The 21969-nt window shown below is 55.7% G+C and overlaps 1 protein-coding gene and 1 long non-coding RNA gene across 3 annotated transcripts in view; one reads left to right on the forward strand and one right to left on the reverse strand.

Moving 5' to 3' along the window:
* The window catches only part of LOC116541532, a 34083-nt gene extending 16670 nt beyond the window's left edge, over window positions 1-17413 (reverse strand). The window contains exons 1-3 of the long non-coding RNA XR_004264848.1: window positions 16904-17413; window positions 10387-11895; window positions 8195-8324 (exon numbers count right to left, since the gene is read on the reverse strand). This is a non-coding gene — a long non-coding RNA (uncharacterized LOC116541532). The remainder of the gene's footprint in view (window positions 1-8194; window positions 8325-10386; window positions 11896-16903) is intronic.
* Window positions 1-21924, forward strand: part of TECR (trans-2,3-enoyl-CoA reductase) — a 35988-nt gene extending 14064 nt beyond the window's left edge. Inside the window, exons 2-13 of one of the 2 annotated variants that reach the window (XM_032265779.1) lie at window positions 18511-18561; window positions 19139-19190; window positions 19581-19625; window positions 19722-19825; window positions 19902-20017; window positions 20102-20207; window positions 20702-20774; window positions 20865-20908; window positions 20982-21039; window positions 21118-21206; window positions 21567-21612; window positions 21693-21924. In XM_032265779.1, coding sequence (XP_032121670.1) covers window positions 18511-18561; window positions 19139-19190; window positions 19581-19625; window positions 19722-19825; window positions 19902-20017; window positions 20102-20207; window positions 20702-20774; window positions 20865-20908; window positions 20982-21039; window positions 21118-21206; window positions 21567-21612; window positions 21693-21820 — 912 coding nt within the window. In that variant the 3' untranslated portion in view covers window positions 21821-21924. Of the gene's footprint in view, window positions 1-18510; window positions 18562-19138; window positions 19191-19580; window positions 19626-19721; window positions 19826-19901; window positions 20018-20101; window positions 20208-20701; window positions 20775-20864; window positions 20909-20981; window positions 21207-21566; window positions 21613-21692 lie in introns of both variants that reach the window. The other variant, XM_032265778.1, reaches the window with a different exon arrangement.
* Window positions 21925-21969: the final 45 nt, after the last annotated feature.

A 21969-nucleotide genomic window follows, 5' to 3' on the forward strand; every position in this document is an offset into this window, starting at 1 on the left:
ATCTCGGCTCACTGCGACCTCCGCCTCCCGGGTTCACGCAATTCTCCTGCATCAGCCTCCTGAGTACCTGAGATTACAGGTGCACACCACCACACCTGGATAATTTTTTGTATTTTTAGTAGAGATGGCGTTTCACTATGTTGGCGAGATTGGTCTGGAACCTCTGACCTCATGATCCGCCCTCCTTGGCCTCCCAAAGTGCTGGGATTTACAGGCATGAGCCACCGCAGCCGGCCTTTTTGTTGTTGTTGTTGCCTTTTTTTTTTTTTTTTTTTTTTGAGACAGAGTTTCACTCCTGTTACCAGGCTGGAGTGCAATGGCGCGATCTCGGCTCGCCGCAACCTCCGCCCCCTGGGGTCAGGCAATTCTCCTGCCTCAGCCTCCGGAGTAGCTAGGATTACAGGCATGTGCCACCATGCCCAGCTAATTTTTTGTATTTTTAGTAGAGACGGGGTTTCACCATGTTGACCAGGATGGTCTTGATCTCTTGACCTCGTGATCCACCCGCCTCGGCCTCCTAAAGTGCTGGGATTACAGGCGTGAGCCACCATGCCTGGCCTGTTGTTGCCTTTTTGTTGTTGTTGTTGTTGAGACAGTCTCACTCTGTTGCCCAGGCTGGAGTGCGGTGGTGGGATCTCGGCTCACTGCAACTTCTACCTCCTGAGTTCAAGCGATTCTCCTGCCTCAGCCTCCTGAGTAGCTGGGGCTACAGGTGCGTACCACCACGCCTAGCTATTTTTTGTATTTTTAGTAGAGACGGGGTTTCACCATGTTGGCCAGAATGGCTTCAATCTCATGATCTTGTGATCTGCCTGCCTCAGCCTCCCAAAGTGCTGGGATTACAGGTGTGAGCCACTGTGTCCGGCCTTTTTTTTTTTAAATTGTGATGGAGTCTCCTTTTGTCACCCAGGCTAGAGTGCACTGGCGCAGTCTCGGCTCACTGCAGCCTGTGCCTCCCAGGTTCAAGCGATTCTCCTGGCTTAGCCTCCTGAGTAGCTGGGATTACAGGTGCACACCACACCACCCCCGGCTAGTTTTTGTATTTTTAGTAGAGATTCGGTTTCACTATGTTGGCCAGGCTGGTCTCAAATGCCTGACTTCAAATGATCCTTCCACCTTGGCCTCCCTAAAGCACTGGGATTACAGGCATGAGCCAATATGCCAGGCCCAGAGAATAGTTTGACGAACTCTCCCAGCTAGGGGTGGGGGATTCCACAGAGGACCGAGCTGGAGATTCCCTATGCCAGATACTGGTGTGGGGAAGGTTTCCGGAGAGGCTGGCTATGTGGTCTTGGTCTGAACGTGACAAAATACCTCTGAGAAGCCTCTGCCCCGACCCACTCAGGCCGTACTCATCACCTTGTCACTACTCATGTTTGAGTTGTCCACACAGCACTTGGCACCTTCTGATAAGGCGTGTCTGTGTAAGCCCCTGGCTCTCCCCTGGGACCCCTGGCCCTGGGAAGGGTCTCTGGATACTTGTGGAACAAGTATGTGAATGTTAGTTACAGGCCACTGTCCTAGTGAGCAAAACACAGGACAGGCTCAGGTGTTCAGCTGCGTCATTGTTGCCTGCCCTCCAAAATCATTGCAACTGATGGGGACGAGGATACTTGCGTGATCTTGGGGTGTGTGGCCGTTCTGTGGGATGAGGTCTGGCTTTGAGCGCAGGTCCTGAGCTTGTAACATGTCCTTGATGATGGTAGTGGAGGGTTCTGCACTTCCACGAACCTGGCTCTGCTGCGGTGGAGTTAGGCCATTCCTTTTTTCTTTCTTTTGAGCCTGGGTCTTGTTCTGTCGCCCAGGCTGGAGTGCAGTGGCATGATCACGGCTCCCTGCAGCCTCTGACTCCTGGGTTCAAGCGATTCTTGTGCCTCAGTTTCCCAAGTAGCTGAGACCACAGGCGCATGCCACCACACCTAGCTAATTTTTTTTTTTTTTTTTGAGACGGAGTCTTGCTCTGTCACCAGGCTGGAGTGCAGTGGTCTGATCTTGGTTCACCATAACCTCTGCCTCCCCGGTTCAAGCGATTCTCTTGCCTCAGCCTCCCGAGTAGCTGGGACTACAGGCTGTGTGCCACCCTGCCTGGTGAATTTTTGTATTTTTAGTAGAGACGGAGTTTTACTATGTTGGCCAGGATGGTCTCGATCTCTGGGACTCTTGATCCACCCTCCTCAGCCTCCCAAAGTGCTGGGATTACAGGCGTGAGCCACTGTGCCTGGTCACACCCAGCTAATGTTAAAATTTTTTATAGAGACGGGATCTTGCTATGTTGTCCAGGCTGGTCTTGAATTCCTTGGCTCCAGTGATCCTCTTGCCTCTGTCTCCCAAAGTGTTGGGATTATAGACATGAGCCCCCGCACCCGGCTGGTAGCTTGTTTTGAACCAGTGATACTTCAGCATCTAGGAACTAGAGTGCCCTTTTCACCACTTCCCTCCTCTATTCCCTCCCTGGTCCAAGCCACCTGTGTCTCTGCCCTGGGTTGTTTCCAAGCCTCTCACTGCTGTCTCCGAAGCCACACTTGCTCCCCTAGTATTCCTCTGTCCTCAGCAGTGAGATGATTCTTATAGAAACCAAACCAGCCTGTGACACTCGAGCAATTTCCCGTTGCTGAAGGGTTAAACCGAAAGCACTTGTCCTGGCTCTGCTCCAGCCTCCTGCTCAGCTGCTCCCCTTAAGATCTACCCTGTTCCGGGAGGGGAACATCACACACCAGGGCCTGTCAGCGGGTCGGGGTGAGGGGGTAGGGGAGGGATAGTAGGGGTGGGGGGATGTAGATGACAGGAAGATGGATGCAGCAAACCACCATGGCACGTATATACCTATGTAACACACCTGCACGTTCTGCACATGTGCCCCAGAACTTAAAGTATAATAATAAAACAACTAGATGATGGGTTGATAGGTACAGCAAACCACCATGTCACCTGTATACCTGTGTAACAAACTTGCATGTTCTGCACATGTGCCCCAGAACTTAAAGTATTAAAAAAAATGTACCCTGTTCCAGCCTCTGTGTGTCACCTGCTCCCGAAAGCTCTGTGCTGCCCCTGGGCCTTTGCACCCCCCCCACCAGGGAGCCTCCTGCTGGCCCTTGGCTCAAGTCGAATTCCCTCGGCAGGGCCTTCCCTGGCACACTCACTGTGGCCCTCTGGGCCCTCTGTCCTGCTGTCTCCTCTCCACAGCGCCTGGTACATTGTGACCTCATATTATGTAATAAGTGCTTTGTTCTCGTCCCCTTGAGCACCAGCAATCCTGGGGGGTGGGGGGCATGGCCCTTCTCAGTCGTGGGCACTGCTGTTGTATCCTGGCCGCTGGGTCACTGCCCACAGACTCCTGTGACACGTGGACCAGCCTGACTGCCATTGGTCACGAAGCCCAGCAGCTGGCACAGGCAGGCTGGGTGCAGCAAGGGGTGCAGCCTGTGTTGGTTGCCCGAATGATGACTGCAGAGTCCACAGTTAGCAGAAAGGGCTTTTGGGAGAGACAGGCAGTCCCTCACAGGACCTTTTTTTTTTTTTTTTTTTTTTTTTGAGACAGAGTTTTACTCTTGTTGCCCAGGCTGGAGTGCAATGGTACAATCTCAGCTTACTGCAGCCTCTGTCTCCTGGGTTCAAGAGATTCTTCTGCCTCAGCCTCCCGAGTGGCTGGGATTACAGGCATGCGCCACCACACCCGGCTAATTTTTTTGTATTTTTAGTAGAAATTAGCCTGTTGGTCAGGCTGGTCTCGAACTCCTGACCTCAGGTGATCCGCCTGCCTCGGCCTCCCAAAGTGTAGGGATTACAGGTGTGAGCTACCGTGACCGGCAACAGGAGCCCTTTATAGGTCTCTGTGTGGCAAGTACAGCCCTGATCTGCTTGGGAAAGGGCTGCGGCTTCCTGGGCTGTGTGGGTTTCCTGGCTTCTCTCTGCTGTCCCCGAGGAGCTTTGGAAATGGGTCACAATGCAGGCGGTAACTGCAGCCCCCCTCAGGCAGAGCTGAGTGGCTCAGTGTTCCCTCCCAAGGCTTGATCAGAGCTCCTCTGGGCCACGTAGCACCACCAGGAGATGGTGGACCAGGAGTTGGGACCCTGATCTCCCACCCTGGCTGGGTCATGCCCACCATGCCACTTGACTCTTGGGGACCTGCCTGGAAGGTGAGGAAGGGATCTGTGCCACCTTGTCCCTGCGGACCAAGTCCTGTTGCACCTCAGGTGGTCACAAATCTGCTTTCAGAAAAATCATGGGGGTGGGGCTGGGGGGCTGCTCAGCTGTGAGATCATGACAGATATTTCTGATCATAGATCACAGTGAAGGTTTTTGGGCACCTAACTCAGAATGAGTAGATTTGGGATTGTTTTGCTCTAAGAAAACTCCACCCTAGACCAGGTGCAGTGACTCACACCTGTGATCTCAGCACTTTGGGAGGCTGAGATGGGCGGATCACTTGAGATCAGCCTGACCAACATGGTGAAACCCCATCTCTACTAAAAACACAGAAGTTAGACAGGGGCAGTGGGACGTGCCTGTAATCTCAGCTACTTGGGAGGCTGAGGCAGGAGAATCGCTTGAACCCGGGAGGCAGAGGTTGTAGTGAGCAGCCTCCTGAAGGAATTTTCTTTTTCTGATTTATTACAGAGCCAGAGCTCTCACTATCTTGACCTGGCTGCGTGCATCACCATGTCCAGCCTGGATTTTTCTTTTTGTGCTTGAAAACTTTTGGTCACTGAAATATTTTTAAAAAATTAAATTTCTGGCCAGGCACGGTGGCTCACACCTGTAATCCCAGCACTTTGGGAGGCTGAGCTGGGCGAATCAGGAGGTCAGGAGTTCGAGACCAGCCTGGCCAACATGGTGAGCCGAGATTACACCACTGCACTGCCGTGTGGGCAAGACAGCGAAACTCTGTCTGAAAAAAAAATTAAATTTCTTTTTTTCTTTTTCTTAAGAAGGAGTCTTGCTCTGTTGGTGTGGCTGGAGTGCAGTGTCGACATCTTGGCTCACTCTGCCTCTGAGGGCAGGTTCAAGCCATCCTCCCACCTCAGCCTACCAAGTAGCTGGGAGTACAGGTGCGGGCCACTATGCCCGGCTAATTTTGATGTTTTTAATAGAGACAGAGTTTCACCATGTTGGCCAGGCTGGTCTCAAACTCCTGATCTCAAGTGATCTGCCCACCTTGGCCTCTCAAAATGCTGGGATTACAGGCATGAGCCACTGCACCCAGCCTAAAAATTAAATTTCAATTAGATAAATATGATAGGGTAATCAATATTAACCTTCAGTCATTAACATGTATTACTAAGATCCTGTGAAGGAGGGGAACAGAAACCAACCTGAAGCAAAAAGAGAGCAAATGTTAAAGAGCTTATTCATAGCTATTTTTTTTTAAAGGGATGATGGTAGGTTTCAAATTAGTAAAGCATTTAGACTCTGTAGCTAGATTTAGCGGAGCCCTGTAAATGTTTATATAAAATGTTTAATACTGACGGTAGGCCAGAAATGACATCTTTTGCAACTCTTAAAGCTTAGGTAGAAAATAGTAGATGTCACCTTAAAAATGTTGGGGGTGTATATAATATTTGCAAAATTATTTTTGGAGCAAAAAGTTTGCAGAGCCCTGAGTTTGCACGCTTGTACATATTTCTGTCTGATTCAGGGTGGGAGGGTGGTGGCAGCTGGTGCTTCTCAATGAACTGGATCTCTCCATGTGGATTTTTTTTTTTTTTTTTTGAGACGGAGTTTTGCTCCATCACCCAGGCTCGAGTGCAATGGTGTGCTCTTGGTTCACTGCAAACCTCCGCCTCCTGGGTTCAAGCAATTCTCCTGCCTCAGCCGCCCAAGTAGCTGGGATTACAGGTGTGCCCCACCATGCCTGGCTAATTTTTTGTATTTTTAAGTAGAGACGGGGTTTTACCTTGTTGGCCAGGCTGGTCTTGAACCCCTGACTTCGTGATCCCCCCACCTTGGCCTCCCAAAGTGCTGGGATTACAGGCACGAGCCACCGTACCCAGCTTCCATGTGGATTTTTATTATTTTATTTTTTGAGACGGAGTTTTGCTCTGCTTGCCCAGGCTGGAGTGCAATGGCAGAATCTTGGCTCACCGAAACCTCCGCCTTCTGGGTTCAAGCGATTTTCCTGCCCCAGCCTCCTGAGTAGCTGGGATTATAGGCATGCGCCACCACGCCTGGCTAATTTTTTGTATTTTTAGTAGAAATAGGGTTTCTCCATTTTGGCCAGGCTGGTCTGGAACTCCCGACCTCAGGTGATCCTTCTGCCTTGGCCTCCCAAAGTGCTCGGATTACAAGTGTGAGCCACTGTGCCCAGCCTATTTTATGTTTTCTGAGACAGTCTGACTCTGTTGCCCAGGCTGGACTGCAGTGGCACGAACTGCTCATCGTAACCTCTGCCTCCCAGGTTCAAGTGATTCTCATACCTTAGTCTCTGGAGTAGCTGGGACTACAGGCGTATGCTACCACGACCGGCTAATTTTTGTATTTTTAGTAGAGATGGGGTTTCTCCATGTTGGCCAGGCTGGTCTCAAACCCCTGACCTTAGGTGATTCCCCCTGCCTCAGCCTCCCAAAGTGCTGGGATTACAGGCATGAGCCACTGTGCACAGCCTCAATTTTTTTTTTTTTTTTTGAGTCAGGGTCTCGTTCTGTCACCCAGGCTGGAGTGCAGTGGTGCGATCTCAGCTCACTGCAACCTCCACTTCCCGGGTTCAAGTGATTCTCCTGTCTGAGCTTCCCAAGCAGCTGAGATTACAGGCGCGCATCATGACACCTGGCTAATTTTTGTATTGTTAGCAGAGATGGGGTTTCACCATGTTGGCCAGGCTGGTCTCGAACTCTTGATTTCAAGTGATCTGCTCGCCTCTGCCTCCCAAAGTGCTGGGATTACAGGCATGAGCCCCAGCACCCGGCTGTCTCAGAGATCTTAGTGGCAGTGATACCACGATAGTGGCAGCCACAGATGTCATCAAGTGAGCATGGTGTGTTCCGATACAACTCTATTTATGGACACCGAAATTCGAATTTAATTTTCACGTGTCATGAAATAGGTTTCTTTGATTTATTTTCCACCTGCTTAAACATGTAAAAACCTCATTTATTTTTAAAGCCATTTATAGTTTGTTCAAAAGCCAGCAGTAGACCAGAGTTGCCCTATGGCCTGTAGTTTACTGACCCTTTGTCTAAGCCATCACTATCTTCACAGAATTATTTCCACAACCTTTAATTGGACTTTTTTTTTTTAAGACAGAGTCTCTCTCTGTCGCCTGGCTGGAGTGCAGTGGCGCAATCTCAGCTCACTGCGACCTCCGCCTCCTGGGTTCAAGTGATTCTCCTGCCTCAGCCTCCCGAGTAGCTGGGACTACAGACATGAGCCACCATGCCTGGCTAATTTTTGTATTATTCGTAGAGACAGGGTTTCACCATAATGGGTAGGTTGGTCTCGAATTCCTGACCTCATGATCCGCCCACCTCAGCCTCCCAACCCGGCTAAGTCTTGGAATGTTTTTGTAGACAGGGGTCTTGCTATGTTGCCCAGCCTGGCCTCAAACTCTTGGGCTCAAGTGATTCTCTTGCCCTGGCCTCCCAAAGTTCTGGGGTTACAGGCATGAGCTAGCATATCTGACCTGCACTCAGCTTTTGACCACTTTATAAAAAACCGTAGGCTGGGCACACGGGCTCACGCCTGTAATCCCAGCTACTCAGGAGGTCGAGGCAGGAGAATTGCCAGTGAGCCGAGATCATCACACCACTGCACTCTAGCCTGGGTGACAGCAAGACTCCATCTCAAAAAAAAAAAAATTTCTTGCCCCCTTCAACCGCCACTCCCTGTCCCCTTTTCTTTCTTTCTTCTTTCCATGTCACACGTCACCTTTGAATATATTACATACAGTGATTTATTTCATTGTCACTCTCTGCTAAGACGTCAGTCCCAAAGGGATTTTTGTCTCTCCTTCTAAAGCTGAATCCCAAAGTCCTTAAGTTTGTGCCTGGCACGTGTCAGTGAACAAACAAGCCCCAGTTTCTCATCTGCAAAGGGTATGAATACCTTATCAAGGAGATGATTCGGGTGGAGGATGAGCCTCTGTACCTGGCCGTTTGGGAGTGGGGGGAGGTGTTAGCTGCCACCGTGTGCATGAGGTCGGCCACATAGATCCCAGTCTAGGCTCTTTGGCAAGCTGAGCTCGTGGGGGTGGACTAACCTGTCTGCCAGACTCGAGCAGTGGGGTGTTGGCCAGGATAAGCTCCTCTTGCTCCTCCAGTCAGCTTGTGTCCGAAGGGCTTAGCCTCTGGCGCGCTTTCAGCTTCCTGGTCCAACAGCGCCTTCCTGCCCTGAGTTGGAAAGAGACCCCGGTGTGGTCACCAACTGCAACCCAGCCGTGGGTGCAGGGATGCAGAGATGCTGTTCTAGACCATCCCCTGGGAACCTGGGGAGTTGAGTGGTTGGTCCCTGCGCTGGAGCTCCTTGAGCGCTGGCCCCAGCAGTGTCAGTTTTTTTTTTTTTTTTTTTTTTAGATGGAGTCTTGCTCTGTTGCCCAGGCTGGAGTGCAGTGGTGCAATCTTGGCTCACTGCAACCTCTGCCTCCCGTGTTCAATTGATTCTCCTGCCTCAGCCTCCTAAGTAGCTGGGACTACAGGCACACGCCACCACGCCCAGCTAATTTCTGTGTTTTTAGTAGAGACGGGGTTTTACCATGTTGGCCAGTCTGGTCTCGAACTGCTGACCTCAGATGATCTGCCCACCTTGGCCTCCCAGAGTAGTGGGGTTACAGGCGTGAACTAACACACCCTGCGTTTTCCTTTTTTTTTTTTTTTTTTGAGACAGAGTTTCGCTCTTGTTACCCAGGCTGGAGTGCAATGGCGCGATCTCGGCTCACCGCAACCTCTGCCTCCTGGGTTCAGGCAATTCTCCTGCCTCAGCCTCCTGAGTAGTTGGGATTACAGGCACGCACCACCATGCCCAGCTAATTTTTTTTATTTTTAGTAGAGACGGGGTTTCACCATGTTGGCCAGGATGGTCTCGATCTCTTGACCTCGTGATCCACCCGCCTCGGCCTCCCAAAGTGCTGGGATTATAGGCTTGAGCCACCGTGCCCGGCCTTCCTTTTTTCTTATAAGGACACTCCTTTTTCTTATGAAGTCCACTGCCTACATTCAGGATAATGTCATCTCAAGATCCTGAATTATGTCTGCAAAGACCCTATTTTTTTTTTTTTTTTCTTTTTTTTGAGATGGAGTCTTGCTCCATCACTCAGGCTGGAGTGCAGTGGCATGATCTCTACTCACTGAAACCTCCACCTCCCAGGTTCGTGGGATTCTCCTGTCCCAGGCTCCTGAGTAGCTGGGATTACAGGCAACAGCTAGCATGCTTGGCTAATTTTTTTTGTATTTTTATTAGAGACAGGGTTTCATCATGTTGGCCAGGCTGGTCTCGAACTCCTGACCTCAGGTGATCCGCCCACTTCAGCATCCCAGAGTACTGGGATTACAGGTGTGAGCCACTGCACCTGGCCAATTACTGTATTTTGTGTAGAGACAGAGTTTTGACATGTGGTCCAGGCCACAGGAATTCCCTAATTCCTAATCAGCCCTGTGTGTTAGATCTCACAGACACATCCATTTACTAGTTGGAGAAGCCAAGGCTTAGACAGGCAAGACAGGTCTGACACAGCCTCTGTGGCACTGCCTCTCCGTCAGCATTGGGGACATGCCCCTGCCTTTCCAGGTGCATCGGGGGTCTTAGCTTGTGATAGAAGGCATTGGCACAGCTGTAAACGCTGCCTGGGCCTTTCTGTGGCATGAGTTGCTGACAGACCTTTTGCTCTGGTACGGCCTGGATGTGTGAGGCTGTGGGGCAGAGGCCAGTGGGCTGAGTCCTCAGGCCAGGCAGAGGGGCTCAGTCCTCAGTGTCTGCCGGAGGATCGAATCCAGGGTGGGGTTTTTTTTCCCCTTCTTTCATCCCTTCTTTTTATTCTTTTTATTTTTTTTTTTGAGATGGAGTCTTGCACTGTCACCCAGGCTGTAGTTAGGTGGCACGATCTCGGCTCACTGCAATCTCCCTCTCCAGGGTTCAAGCGATTCCCCTGCCTCAGCCTCCCGAGTAACTGGGATTACAGGCATGAGCCACCACACCCAGCTAATTTTTGTATTTTTAGTAGAGATGGGGTTTCACCATATTGGCCAGGATGGTCTTGATCTCCTGACCTCATGATCTGCTCATCTCGGCCTCCCAAAGTGCTGGGATTACAGACGTGAGCCACTGTGCCCAGCCCGCCTTTTCCTTTCTCTGTTGCACGCAGCCCTGCTCTCTAGAATGGAGGCATTATTTTATTGTAGGAGCTTTGGCCTAAGCAAGCTGGGTGGGCACTCACATTGGCACTTCCAGGCTGCTTACCTCGGACAAGGATTTCCTTGTTCCTAAGCCCTGGTTTTCCAAGCCACCTAACAGGCGTCACAGTCCCTTGCTTACAGGTCCTGGGCAAGGCCTGGGTGGCGGTCTCAGCACAGTCTTAGGTACAGGGTGAGCATCTGATAGATGTCACTCTTGCTGGCACATCTGGATGAAACAGGCTAGAGCAGCGCCGCTCTGGGTGGGCCAGTGGTCCTGGGAGGCCCTGAGGGCACAGTCCCAGGGAGGGGCTTAGGCTGTGGGTGCCACGAAGCACGCGGGGCCGGCCCAGGGGTGAGACCCAGGTTCTCCAACTTCCCGCTGTATTTGTCCTGTGTCACGTTCATCCTCAACTCCTGTGACTGTGTTGCCCAAGCTAGGAGCTCCTGCGTCCAATGGCCATCCCTCAGGGCTGGGTTGCTACCTGCTCGCTCGGGGCTCTGCTGGGTGGGATCAGCAACCCCAGGTTCTCCGGGCCTGGGCTACCGCTGCGCCTGCACCTGGCCTTGGCCCTGGATCCAAGAGCCTCGGGACACTGGCCCTCTGACCCTGGCACCTCTCGTCTTGCCAGCAGGGGTGGAAGACCGGATCAGAGCAGTCAAGGGGTGGGAGTGAGAGGCCAGTGTCTCTCAGCCCTTCCTCCCCACCCTGGGTGACATTCTCCTTCCACTGTGGTGCCCCGGGGAGGCTGGCACAGCTGCCCCTGGGTGCTACTGAGAAATGACGTCATGTGCCGAGGCCACTGGGGAAGGTGGTATTTCTGGCCGAGCAGGTGTGTGGCCTGTGCAGGGCTCCTGGCAGCTGAGCCCTAGGTCTTCTCAGCCATCCGGGCATTAGCAGGTTGACTTGATATTTCTGGAAGGAGAGGGAGCTGAGAGTACCCAGCCGCCGAGCCGGAGTCCAGACGAACGTGCCAGAGTCTCTGCATTTGCGATGGGGATGAGGTGGCCGGTGTGGCGCTGGGCATGATCAGGCCAGGCCTCTATCTTCTGTGCTGGGCGTTGCCTGGACAGAGAGCTCACGCAGTGCGGGCAGCAGTGCTTGTGCCCAGCTGGCCAGCGGCAGGACCCGTCGGGCCCTTTGTGTCTTTACCTGGGGCCCTGGTTGCGCCGACCAGGGTTCACACCTCCAGCTAGTCCTCCTGTGCCCCAGACTTGGGAGAAGATGCCTCCTCCTAGGGAGCCCAGTCCCCTGTGGGGTCTGATGGAGCCTGCTGGAACTTTGAGCTCAAGATGTGGGCTGCGTTGCACTGCATCAGCTCTGCGAGGGGCCCTGGGGCCCGTGTGTGGTGGGGTATGGCCTGGCTTTGAACATGCACCTGTGGTCTTCCAGGCTCTGGGATTTACTGCTTAGATCTCGGCCTCTTCATCTGTGAAACAGAGCTAATGGCTTCTGCTCCCTCCGGCCACTGTGGGAGAGACATCTGGGAAGCTGCGGCAGTTCCAGCCCCGGGCAGGGAACGTGAAATAACTGTTGGTCGCTATTGTTACCCATAACCATCAGGCAGGTCACATCCTAGGACACACAGAAGTTGCAGGTGCATAAGCCATGGGTGGTGGGGCCGGCCCAGAATCCAAGCTCCTGCTCTCCCCTTTGAGGCTGCAGTGAGCCATGATTGCACTCCTGCACTCCAGCCTGGGTGCAAAGCAAGACTCTGTCTCAAAAACAAAAAAAACCAGGCCAGGCGCAGTGGCCCATGCCTGTAATCCCAGCACTTTGCGAGGCTGTGGCGGGAGGATCACAAGGTCAAGAGATCGAGACCATCCTGGCCATGGTGAAACCCCATCTCTACTAAAACACAAAACTGAGCTGGGTGTGGTGGTGGTGGGTGCCTGTAGTCCCAGCTACTCAGGAGGCTGAGGCATGAGAATCGCTTGAACCCAGGAGGCGGAGGAGTCTGCCCCTCATCTAGGGCTGAGAGGGCGGGCAGGTGGCTTGCTGGGTCTTGTGATGTGGACTCTGTCACCAGCAAGGCCACTGAGCCTGGTTGTTTACAGCCAGGAGGGGACTGGGAAGCACCAGGCTTGGCTTGTTTGTGGAGCTGGAGAAGCAAAGCTTCAGAGGCCTTCTGGGCATGGCTGCCGTGCCAGGCCTGCGGGCTGTGCCTCCAGGGGGTGAGCAGGAGTTGCAGGCTCAGCTCTTCCAGCCTGGGCTCGGTGCTGCCTGCCCCTCCCTCCTGGGGCTCAGGTCAGAAACCCCGATTCCCTGCACGTCTCAGCCCCACACCCACTCCACTGTCAGGTCATGTTGCCTGCACCTCCACAGTCTGTCCAGAATTTCACCACTTGTCTCTGCCATTTTTTTTTTTTCTTTTTTGAGATGGAGTCTTGCTCTGTCACCCAGGCTGGAGTGCAGTGGTGCAATCTTGGCTCACTGCAACCTTGACCTCCTGGGTTCAAGTGATTCTCCCACCTCAGTCTCCTGAGTGGCTAGGATTACAGGTGCCCACTGCCATGCCCAGCTAATTAAAAAAAATTTGTGTGTGTGTGTGTGTTTTTTTTTTTTTTTTTTCTTTTTTAAGACAGAGTCTCACTCTGTCACCCAGGCTGGAGTTCAGTGGTGCAATCTCAGCTCACTGCAACCTCTGTCCCCTGGGTTTGAGTGATTCTTGTGCCTCAGTCTCCCAAGCAGCTGGGATTACAGGTGTGTAATCCCAGCCAGAACAAAGGCCAGTCGACAGTGGGGGAACCAGTGCAGTTTAGGCAGAGAATGGTAAGTGCCAAGGTCCTGGGGCTGGACCACGTCCACCGTGTCTGAGCAGCCAGGAGGCTTGTGTGGCCCGAGCGGAGCGAGTCAGGGAGAGGGTGGGAGGGCTGCAAGGTGATGTGGCGGACAGTGTCACATCTTTGTGGGCCAAGGGGAGGACATTAGCTTTTACTCTGAGTGAAGTGGCAGCCATAGAGGGTTCTTGAGCAGAGGAGGGTACTGCCACTGCACTTCAGCCTAGGCGACAGTGAGAGAGACTGTCTCAAAAAAAAAAGGCCATCTTCTCTACTCCTGATATCCCCCTGACCTTCTAGTTTTGTTCATGACACTTGGTGACAAAACATGGCATGGCTGTCTGTCCCCACCCTGCTGCTCCCCCTGCACACACAGGCTAGAATTCAGGTCCCATGAAGCCCAGAGCCTGGCTTTATTGTTATTATTTTTTTGAGAGGGAGTCTCTTGTTGCCCAGGCTGGAGTGCAATGGCATGATCTCGGCTCACTGCTACCTCCGCCTCCCAGGTTCAAGCGATTCTCCCGCCTCAGCCTCCCCAGTAACTAGGATTACAGGCGTGCGCCACCACGCCCAGCTAATTTTGTATTTATAGTACAGACAGGGTTTCTCCATGTTAGTCAGGCTGGTCTCAAACTCCTGGCCTGATGATCCACCCGCCTCAGCCTCCCAAAGTGCTAGGATGACAGGTGTGAGCCACTGTGCCAGACTCCTAGCTTGGTTTTCTTCACTGCCATATCCCGGGACCTGGAACAGCGCCTGGGATGTGGATGGAGGGAGGCAGGAATGAATGAATGGATATATGAACGCAGGCTCCCTAAGCTTTCTTGGCTGATGGCAGGGCTAGTGTTAAGGTCCTATTCTGCATTCTGCACCAGAGCTGTCTCCGTCTCTGACACAGGCTTTGGGACTGTGCCTGAGCCGGCTGCTGCGGGCGCCCTTACAGCAGGCGGGAGCGAGGCTGCGGCCACTAGGGGTCAGTGGAGAGCGTTGCAGCCTCCGCTGCTTGCCGCCAGTCATCCTGGTGGTGATGGGTCGGCTCGGCCTCTGCAGAGAAAGTGTCTCTCTATTGTTGGGGTTGGGGTTCACTATGACCTGCTCGTGAGGCACCACTGCACCAGCTGTCTGGCCCTGGCTTCCTGTAGATGGGGCCCTTCAACAGCATGGTCAGTGTCCCAGGAGAAAGGACCTGCGTGTCCTGCCAGGGCTTGGCCCACTGTGCATCTGGCATGGGTGTTCTGCTAGCGTTGGCCTAATCATATTTATTTATTTATTTATTTTTTGAGTCGGATTCTCACTCTGTCGCCCAGGCTGGAGTACAGTGGTGCCATCTCAGCTCACCGCAACCTCCGCCGTTCCGGGTTCAAGCAATTCTCCTGCCTCAGCCTCCTGAGTAGCTGGGATTACGGGCATGCGCCACCACGCCTGGCTAATTTTGTATTTTTAGTACAGACGGGGTTTCTCCATGTTGGTCAGGCTGGTCTGGATCCCGACCTCAGGTGATCCACCCATCTCGGCCTCCCAAAGTGCTGGGATTACAGGTGTGAGTCACTGAGCCCGGCCTGGAGTGAGGAGGTCACTCTTAAATAGATGTCCCGGCCAGGTGTGGTGGCTCATGCCTATGATTCCAGAACTTTGGGAAGCTAAGGCAGGCAGATCACTTGAGGTCAGGAGTTCGAGACCAGCCTGGCCAACATAGTGAAACCCCATTTTTACTAAAAATACAAAAATTAGCTGGGCGTGGTGGCATGCGCCTGTAGTCCCAGCTACAGGGAGGCTGAGGCAGGAGAATCGCTTGAACCTAGGAGGTGGAGGTTGCGGCGAGCTGAGATTGCGACACTGTACTCCAGTCTGGGTGACAGAGAGAGACACTATCTCAAAAAAAAAAAAGAAAAAAGAAAAAAAGAAAGATGGCCAGGAACGCCTTGTCAGGCAGTCCTCTGAAGGCCTCAGGAGGGCAGGGAGGAACCCTTTGGTGCGGAGGAGAGCCTTTGGGCAGAGGGCAAAGCCAGTGCAAATGCCGCCGCCTCCCTCGGGACTGCCCTGTGATTCTGCTTCTCTGGGTTGTTGACCCACCAGGCAGGTGTGGTCCCCCGAGAGCCCCTCTTTCTGCTCCTCCTACCCCCATTAGTAATATCTTCATAATCATAAAGACAGTGGAGACCGGGGCCCTGTTATCTGCCCGTGGCCCTGGGCGCTCCCTTCTGGGCTGGGGAGGCCCAGACCTCGCCCCGCTCCCCTCCTGCAGGGTGGGCTTCGGTCCCTACCTGTGTCCTGGCCCTTGGCTGCCCTGACCTCTTGCTGCCACGAGTTGCTATGGGCTGGGCCTGGGAATCTTGGGCCTCTTGGTGAGAATTCCTCTCAGGCTAGTGGAACTGTCATCACAGAGCCACATGCCGCCAGAGCGCCTGCCCGCCTGACCGCTCCTGTCCTCTCCCTGCCCATCATGCTGGGGGCTCTGGGGCTACACCCATTGCCCGTGACTAGCCCTCAGACCCGCTGACACCAGTAGCCCCCACCACAGGCCTCCCTTCATTCGCCCAGAAATCTGAGCCCCTCCCAGCCCCTCTGTGGGCTTCCTCTGGAGGGCCCCCTTCTCCTCCTGCCTCACCGCTTCTCCCAGAGATGTGGTGGGAGCCTGCCACCTCCCTGTCTGTGCCCAGGACCCCCTTCCTGGGGCTTTTCTCAGCAGCCACCTGTGCCCTCTGCAGCCCTGGGCATCCCCTGAGAGCCCCGGCCCTCTGCTGGGCTCAGGCCTGGGCAGGCGTGTGTGTGTGTGTTTGTGTGTGTGTGTTTGTGTGTGTGTCACAGAGCAGGGGTTGGGGTGGCAGTGGGGTGTGGGGGGTGAACCCTTGCTGAGGTCTCACATTAGATCCTCCCTCTGGTGGGGGGGGGCGGGGAACCTCTCCTGCTCCTGCTACCTGACTGGTTTTATTTTGATGGGTATTTGAGGCCCCTGTTTATTATCCCTGGCCCCTTTAAAAAGTATTTATTGAGGTGAAATTCACATAACGTGAAACTAACCGTTTAAAAGTGAACAGTGGCACTGAGTGCATGCACAGTGTTGTGCAGCCTCCACCCCTGTTTCGTTCCAGAACATTTTCCTCACCCCAGAGGAGACCAGGTGCCCAGCATCAGCTTCCCCATCCCGCTGTCCCCCACCCAGCCCCTGGCCACCTCCAATTTGCTTTCTGTCTGCTCTGGGCATTTCGCATAGATATGGAACTGTTTGTGTCTGGCTTGCTTCACCTAGTGTAACTTGTTTCTTTTCACCCCCACCTGGAATAGCTTATTTAACTTTTTACTTTGAGATAATTATAGGCCAGGCGCGGTGGCTCACACCTGTAATCCTAGCACTTTGGGAGGCCGAGGTGGGTGGATTGCCTGAGCTCAGGAGTTCGAGACCAGCTCGGGCAACATGGTGAAACCTCATCTCTCCTAAAATACAAAAAATTAGCCGGGCGTGGTGGCATGTGCCTGTAATCCCAGATATTCGGGAGGCTGAGCAGGAGAATCGTTTGAACCCAGGAGATGAGGTTGTGGTGAGCCGAGATCTTGCCACTGCACTCCAGCCTAGGTCACAGAGCAAGAATCCATCTCAAAAAGAAAAAAAAAAAAAAAAAAAAAGAAATACAGAGTCATGGGGATTTGTAAAAACAGTACGGAGAGGTCCCATGTTCCCCCCAGGGCCTTTCCGTTCTCTCTCTAGGGGGAGATGGGCGATGGGCTGGGGATTTGGGGCAGGCATGGGAGAGGGCAGCCGTCCTTTGGGGGCCCCGAGGCACTGCCCTGCAGCCCAGGCTTACCTCCTTGCAGGTTCCGGCATCTCCTCTCCTAGGGCCTCAGGCTGGCCTGGGTGCTGCCACCGCAGCTGTGAGTGTGGCCCCTCTCTAGGCCGCCCCCTCCTGCCGCTGCCCTCGTCCTGTCCCAGCAGCTAGCCGGGACTCGACGGCTGTTCTCTCCCTCCTGGGCTCTGGTTCGGTGCCCGGGTTGGGGGAGCAGGGTAGGATTTCACCCCTCCCACTAGCAGCTGGCTGGACAGGGAGAGGGGCTAGTTGTATTTTAAGCTGTTGAGTGGTTTAGCAGGAACTCGGAGGCCTCCTCTCCCTGTGGACACTGGGCTGCCTTCCTGCGGGCCATACGGGCTTGGAGGCATGTGGGCACTGCCTGCTTGGGGCCCAGGAACTATTAATATACTTGCAGCCACAGGGCAGGCCCCGTGCCCGCCCAGGGCCCTGCTGTGCTAACCCTTCCCCATGTATCCCGCCCAGTGTCCTCTGTCCCTCTCCCGCAGATCCCCGTGGTAGGGCCTGGTGTCCTGTGTGGTGTGACCGAGCTCTTTTTCCTGGCCCCCGCCATGGGCCAGCTCTCTGCTCTTGTTATCCCTGTGGCTTGGCGGGGTTCAGTAACCTTCCCTGAAAGGCCACACGGCCAGGCAGAGTGTGGAGTTGACAGCAGGGACTCAGGAGGCCCCATGGGCCAGGATTTCCTCACTGCTGGGCCCATTCCCACCCTCATGTCCAGAAAGGGGTGTGAGTGTGTCATAGCTGGGGAAGTAGGTCCCCCTGCTGTGGGGGCGCCTGCCTAAACCTTCCCTGAGCCCTGATCCTTTCCACACTTCGAGAGAGGCTCTCTGCACCAATAACTCCAGAATCTGTCACCTCCCTAGTAACACAAATGCACAAGGAAAATATCCAAAGTGTCTCTTACAGCTCAGAAGGGGAAATGGATGATCTGTCTGGCAGAGTCTCAAAATAGCTGGGATTTCTCCAAGCCCAGTCAACTCTCCAGGCCTGAGCTTCGAGCCGGGGCCTGGGTGGCCTGCTTGTCTCTCCCGCCTCCTCAGGCTACTGGCTCTGTGTAGGGTGGGGGCTGGGAGGTGTCGCCATGCCCACTCTCAGGGCTCTCCCTGCCCTCGTGCTGCTGACGGGCTGTGAACACTCAAAAGCTGCTTTCAGGGCAGCCTGGCTCCTGGGGGGTGACTCCCAAACCCCCCTCAGAGAAGGTCTGTGGCTCAGGTTCTGGGGGGGGGGGCGCACTATCTGGTGGTTTTATATTTAGCTGGGCTGTGGCTGTGGTTGCCACTCGGGTTACATCTGGCACAGGAGCCGGCAGCACCAGGGCCGGCACGGGCTCCTTTCCAGCACCGCGGCAGAATTTGATCGCGCCTGCCCGGCCCAGGGCTGCTTTGCGTGGGGAGGTCGGTGGTGGGGGCTGACGGCCGGCAGCTGGGGCTGCTGGCCACCGTGGGCAGATCCGAGCGGCAGGGCGGGTGGCAGGCAGCATGGACATGAACTTGAGCCTGGTGGCCCGGGAGGCCACCCCAGGCCTCCTCCCTGGTCTCAATGGGCTCCCCAGGCCCGCACCTCCAAAGGTGACCAAGAAACCTAAAAAGGCTGTTCTCTTCTTCGAGGTGGAGATTCTGGACGCAAAGACAAGGGAGAAGCTGTGTTTCCTGGACAAGGTAGGACTGGGGTATGGGCTGCCCTGGGCCAAGGGCACTGGGCCTGGGGTCCCGTTCTTTCCAGCCTAGGAGCTGTCCAGCTGGGCCCTTCATGCCCCACCCCCCTGTCCTATGTAGGGGTATGCCCTCACTTGGGGTAGGGTGGATAGCTGTGGCCCCTGGGTGTGGTGGAAATGGAGGCACAGCAGCCTCAGTGGTCCCTGCAGGGATTTGGGTCCTGGGAGGGTGGTAGAGGAGTGAGCCTTGTCTCTGCTGAGGCCAGGCCTGGGGGAAGGGGCTTGGGCTGTCTGTCCCTGGGAAAGACAGAGGGCCTTTGCTCCTGGGGGAGTCATGGGTGAGGAGTGGAGAGGAGGGGCAGAGAAATGCTTAATCTGCCTCTAGCCGGGCTGGGGGCATGCCGGCCGAGGCCCACGGTGTCCTCACACTGGTACGGCCCTCGCTGCTCCTTCCCTGACCATGGAGGCAGAGGCCTGGACCCTAGCCCTTCCCACTTCCCATAGCTGCAGCCCAACTCACAGCCTGTCCTCCCCTTCATTACCTCCCCATCCTGGGTCCCTGTGGCCTGTGCTTCCCCCAGGTGGAGCCCCACGCCACCATCGCGGAGATCAAGAACCTCTTCACAAAGACCCGTGAGTCCGAGGCCTGGCCACACTGCCATCTGCAATCCCTCTGACCAGGAACCTCAGGGTGGGAGGGATCCCGTCCTGCATGCCTCTCCCGGGGCCTGCAGAGATGCCCTGTGTGGCCCAGGCTTCTGGGGTGTGACTGGGGCAGGCGCCCCCACGTGGCACTCTGCAGGAACGCCCTTGCTGGGCTCTGGAAAGGACAGGATCCTGCTTCTGTCCGTGCTCTTCCGGCCAGTGGCCTGGAACTGCACGGGCCTGAGGCCTTGCCCCCAGGGGGTAGGAGCTGTGGGGGTCCCTGCATCCTGGGAACCCCGAGACGCTGACACAGCGGCTAGGCAGCGGACCTGTTGAGCCCTGCCAGACTGTGGGCTGACTGCCCTGTTCTCCCCGCAGACCCGCAGTGGTACCCCGCCCGCCAGTCCCTCCGCCTGGACCCCAGTGAGTATAGCTGTCCGCTCGGCCCACCCCCTGGGCTCCTGGGGGCAGTGTGAGAAGGCCGGGACAGCCCATGAGCCCTGGCCTGCCTCTCTGCAGAGGGCAAGTCCCTGAAGGATGAGGATGTTCTGCAGAAGCTGCCCGTGGGCACCACGGCTACACTCTACTTCCGGGACCTGGGGGCCCAGATCAGCTGGGTGACGGTGAGTCCTAACGCTGCCCACGGCCTCCTTTCCCGTCAGCCGACTGGGTGACTCATCTTGCTCCCTCTACCCTCAGGTCTTCCTAACAGAGTATGCGGGGCCCCTTTTCATCTACCTGCTCTTTTACTTCCGAGTGCCCTTCATCTATGGCCACAAATATGACTTCACGTCCAGCCGGCACACGGTGGTGCAGTAAGTGGGGCAGGCGGGGGGAGGGTAGGGGAAAGCGGAAGACCTGCCGGACCAGCCCCCGCTGAGCCCGCTCCCCCCGACCAGCCTCGCCTGCATCTGCCACTCATTCCACTACGTCAAGCGCCTGCTGGAGACGCTCTTCGTGCACCGTTTCTCCCATGGCACCATGCCTTTGCGCAACATCTTCAAGGTGAGAGCCCGCCCTGCCTCCCCGCCCCAGCCCGCCCCCGCCGAGCCCCACTCCTAGGCCCCTCCTGTTCACCACGCCCTCAGAGCCGTGCCTTAGCCCCACCCCTGCAGAGCCCCGCCCCAGCCTCACCCGTAGGCCCCTCCTGTTCACCACGCCCTCAGAGCCCCGCCCCAGCCTCACCTGTAGGCCCCTCCTGTTCACCACGCCCTCAGAACCCTGCCTTAGCCCCACCCCTGCAGAGCCCCACCCCAGCCTCACCCGTAGGCCCTTCCTGTTCACCACGCCCTCAGAGCCCTGCCTTAGCCCCACCCCAGCTTCACCTCTAGGCCCCGCCTATTCTCTGCAGCCCTACCGCCACAGAGCTCTGCCCCAGCCTCACCCCTAGGCTCCTGTCCTCCCCTACCATGCTTCCAAGCCCCTAGGGATGAGACATGGGCAGAACCTGTCCTCTCCAGCTCTGGCCCAAGTCGCATCCCTGCTCTGCTCCCTTTCAGAATTGCACCTACTACTGGGGCTTCGCTGCGTGGATGGCCTATTACATCAACCACCCTCTCTACACACCCCCTAGTAAGTAGCCTGAGACCGTGCTTCCCTCCCCCATGGCCCCCACCCACCGGGCCCTCCCCTTATGGGCTCCCCTCCTTGCTTCCTTTTCAGCCTACGGTGCTCAGCAGGTGAAGCTGGCACTCGCTATCTTTGTGGTAAGGAGGCTGGAGGTGGGGACGGGGTTGGGGGAGCCTGGGTGGCCCTGGGCTGATCCTGCTTCTCTGACAGATTTGCCAGCTCGGCAACTTCTCCATCCACATGGCCCTGCGGGATCTGCGGCCCGCTGGTGAGTGCCTGCAGGGGGCAGGGGGACAGCTGGGCTGGGTGAGGGGGTCTGACTTTCTCTTTCTGCCTTGCCTACCAGGGTCCAAAACTCGGAAGATCCCATACCCCACCAAGAACCCCTTCACGTGGCTTTTTCTGCTGGTGTCCTGCCCCAACTATACCTACGAGGTGAGGGGCTGCCTTGCTCATTCCTCTCTGCCCTGGGGCTTGGAGTTCCATGTGGAGGGGCCAGCCTCTAGGAGGGGCGCCTGGCTGGGCAGCTGCTTCTGCCCCTTGCACAGGGAGCATTGGGAGGTGGAGACTGCTGCCTCCCTGCCCTGGGAGCCGGGAGGCGTGTGCTGCTGCGTTTCCGCTGTATACAGCCATGCCTACACTGGAATTGGGCTTCCACCGCTGACTCAGGAAGCAGGGCTGTGGGGAGGTGGCTGGGCGAGTCCAGGGTAGCCACATGCACGGGGTGGGCGAGGCTGGCAGAACAGTGGTCCTTGCCCAGCCCTGCCGGCCCTCATCCTCCGCCCCTGCCCACAGGTGGGGTCCTGGATCGGCTTTGCCATCATGACGCAGTGTCTCCCAGGTGAGCCTGCCGCCCTCCCTCTGTGGGGCCCTGCTCCTCTGGGCAGGCAGCTCCTCCCTGACGCCTGTTCTTCCCTGCAGTGGCCCTGTTCTCCCTGGTGGGCTTCACCCAGATGACCATCTGGGCCAAGGGCAAGCACCGCAGCTACCTGAAGGAGTTCCGGGACTACCCGCCCCTGCGCATGCCCATCATCCCCTTCCTGCTCTGAGCGCTCACCCTTGCCTGGGCTCAGCCCCCACCTGGGGGCATCCCAGGGGAGGGGCGGGACTCACAGCTCTTCAGCACCTGGAATAAAACCACCTGCCCGTTGGACTCAGGCTCTGTGTGTTTCATTCTGGGCTTGGGACCACCACACTG

This window comes from Sapajus apella, unplaced genomic scaffold (assembly GCF_009761245.1).
Source record: "Sapajus apella isolate SASKATOON/1434 unplaced genomic scaffold, GSC_monkey_1.0 scaffold152, whole genome shotgun sequence".
NCBI classification, from domain to species: Eukaryota; Metazoa; Chordata; class Mammalia; order Primates; family Cebidae; genus Sapajus; species Sapajus apella.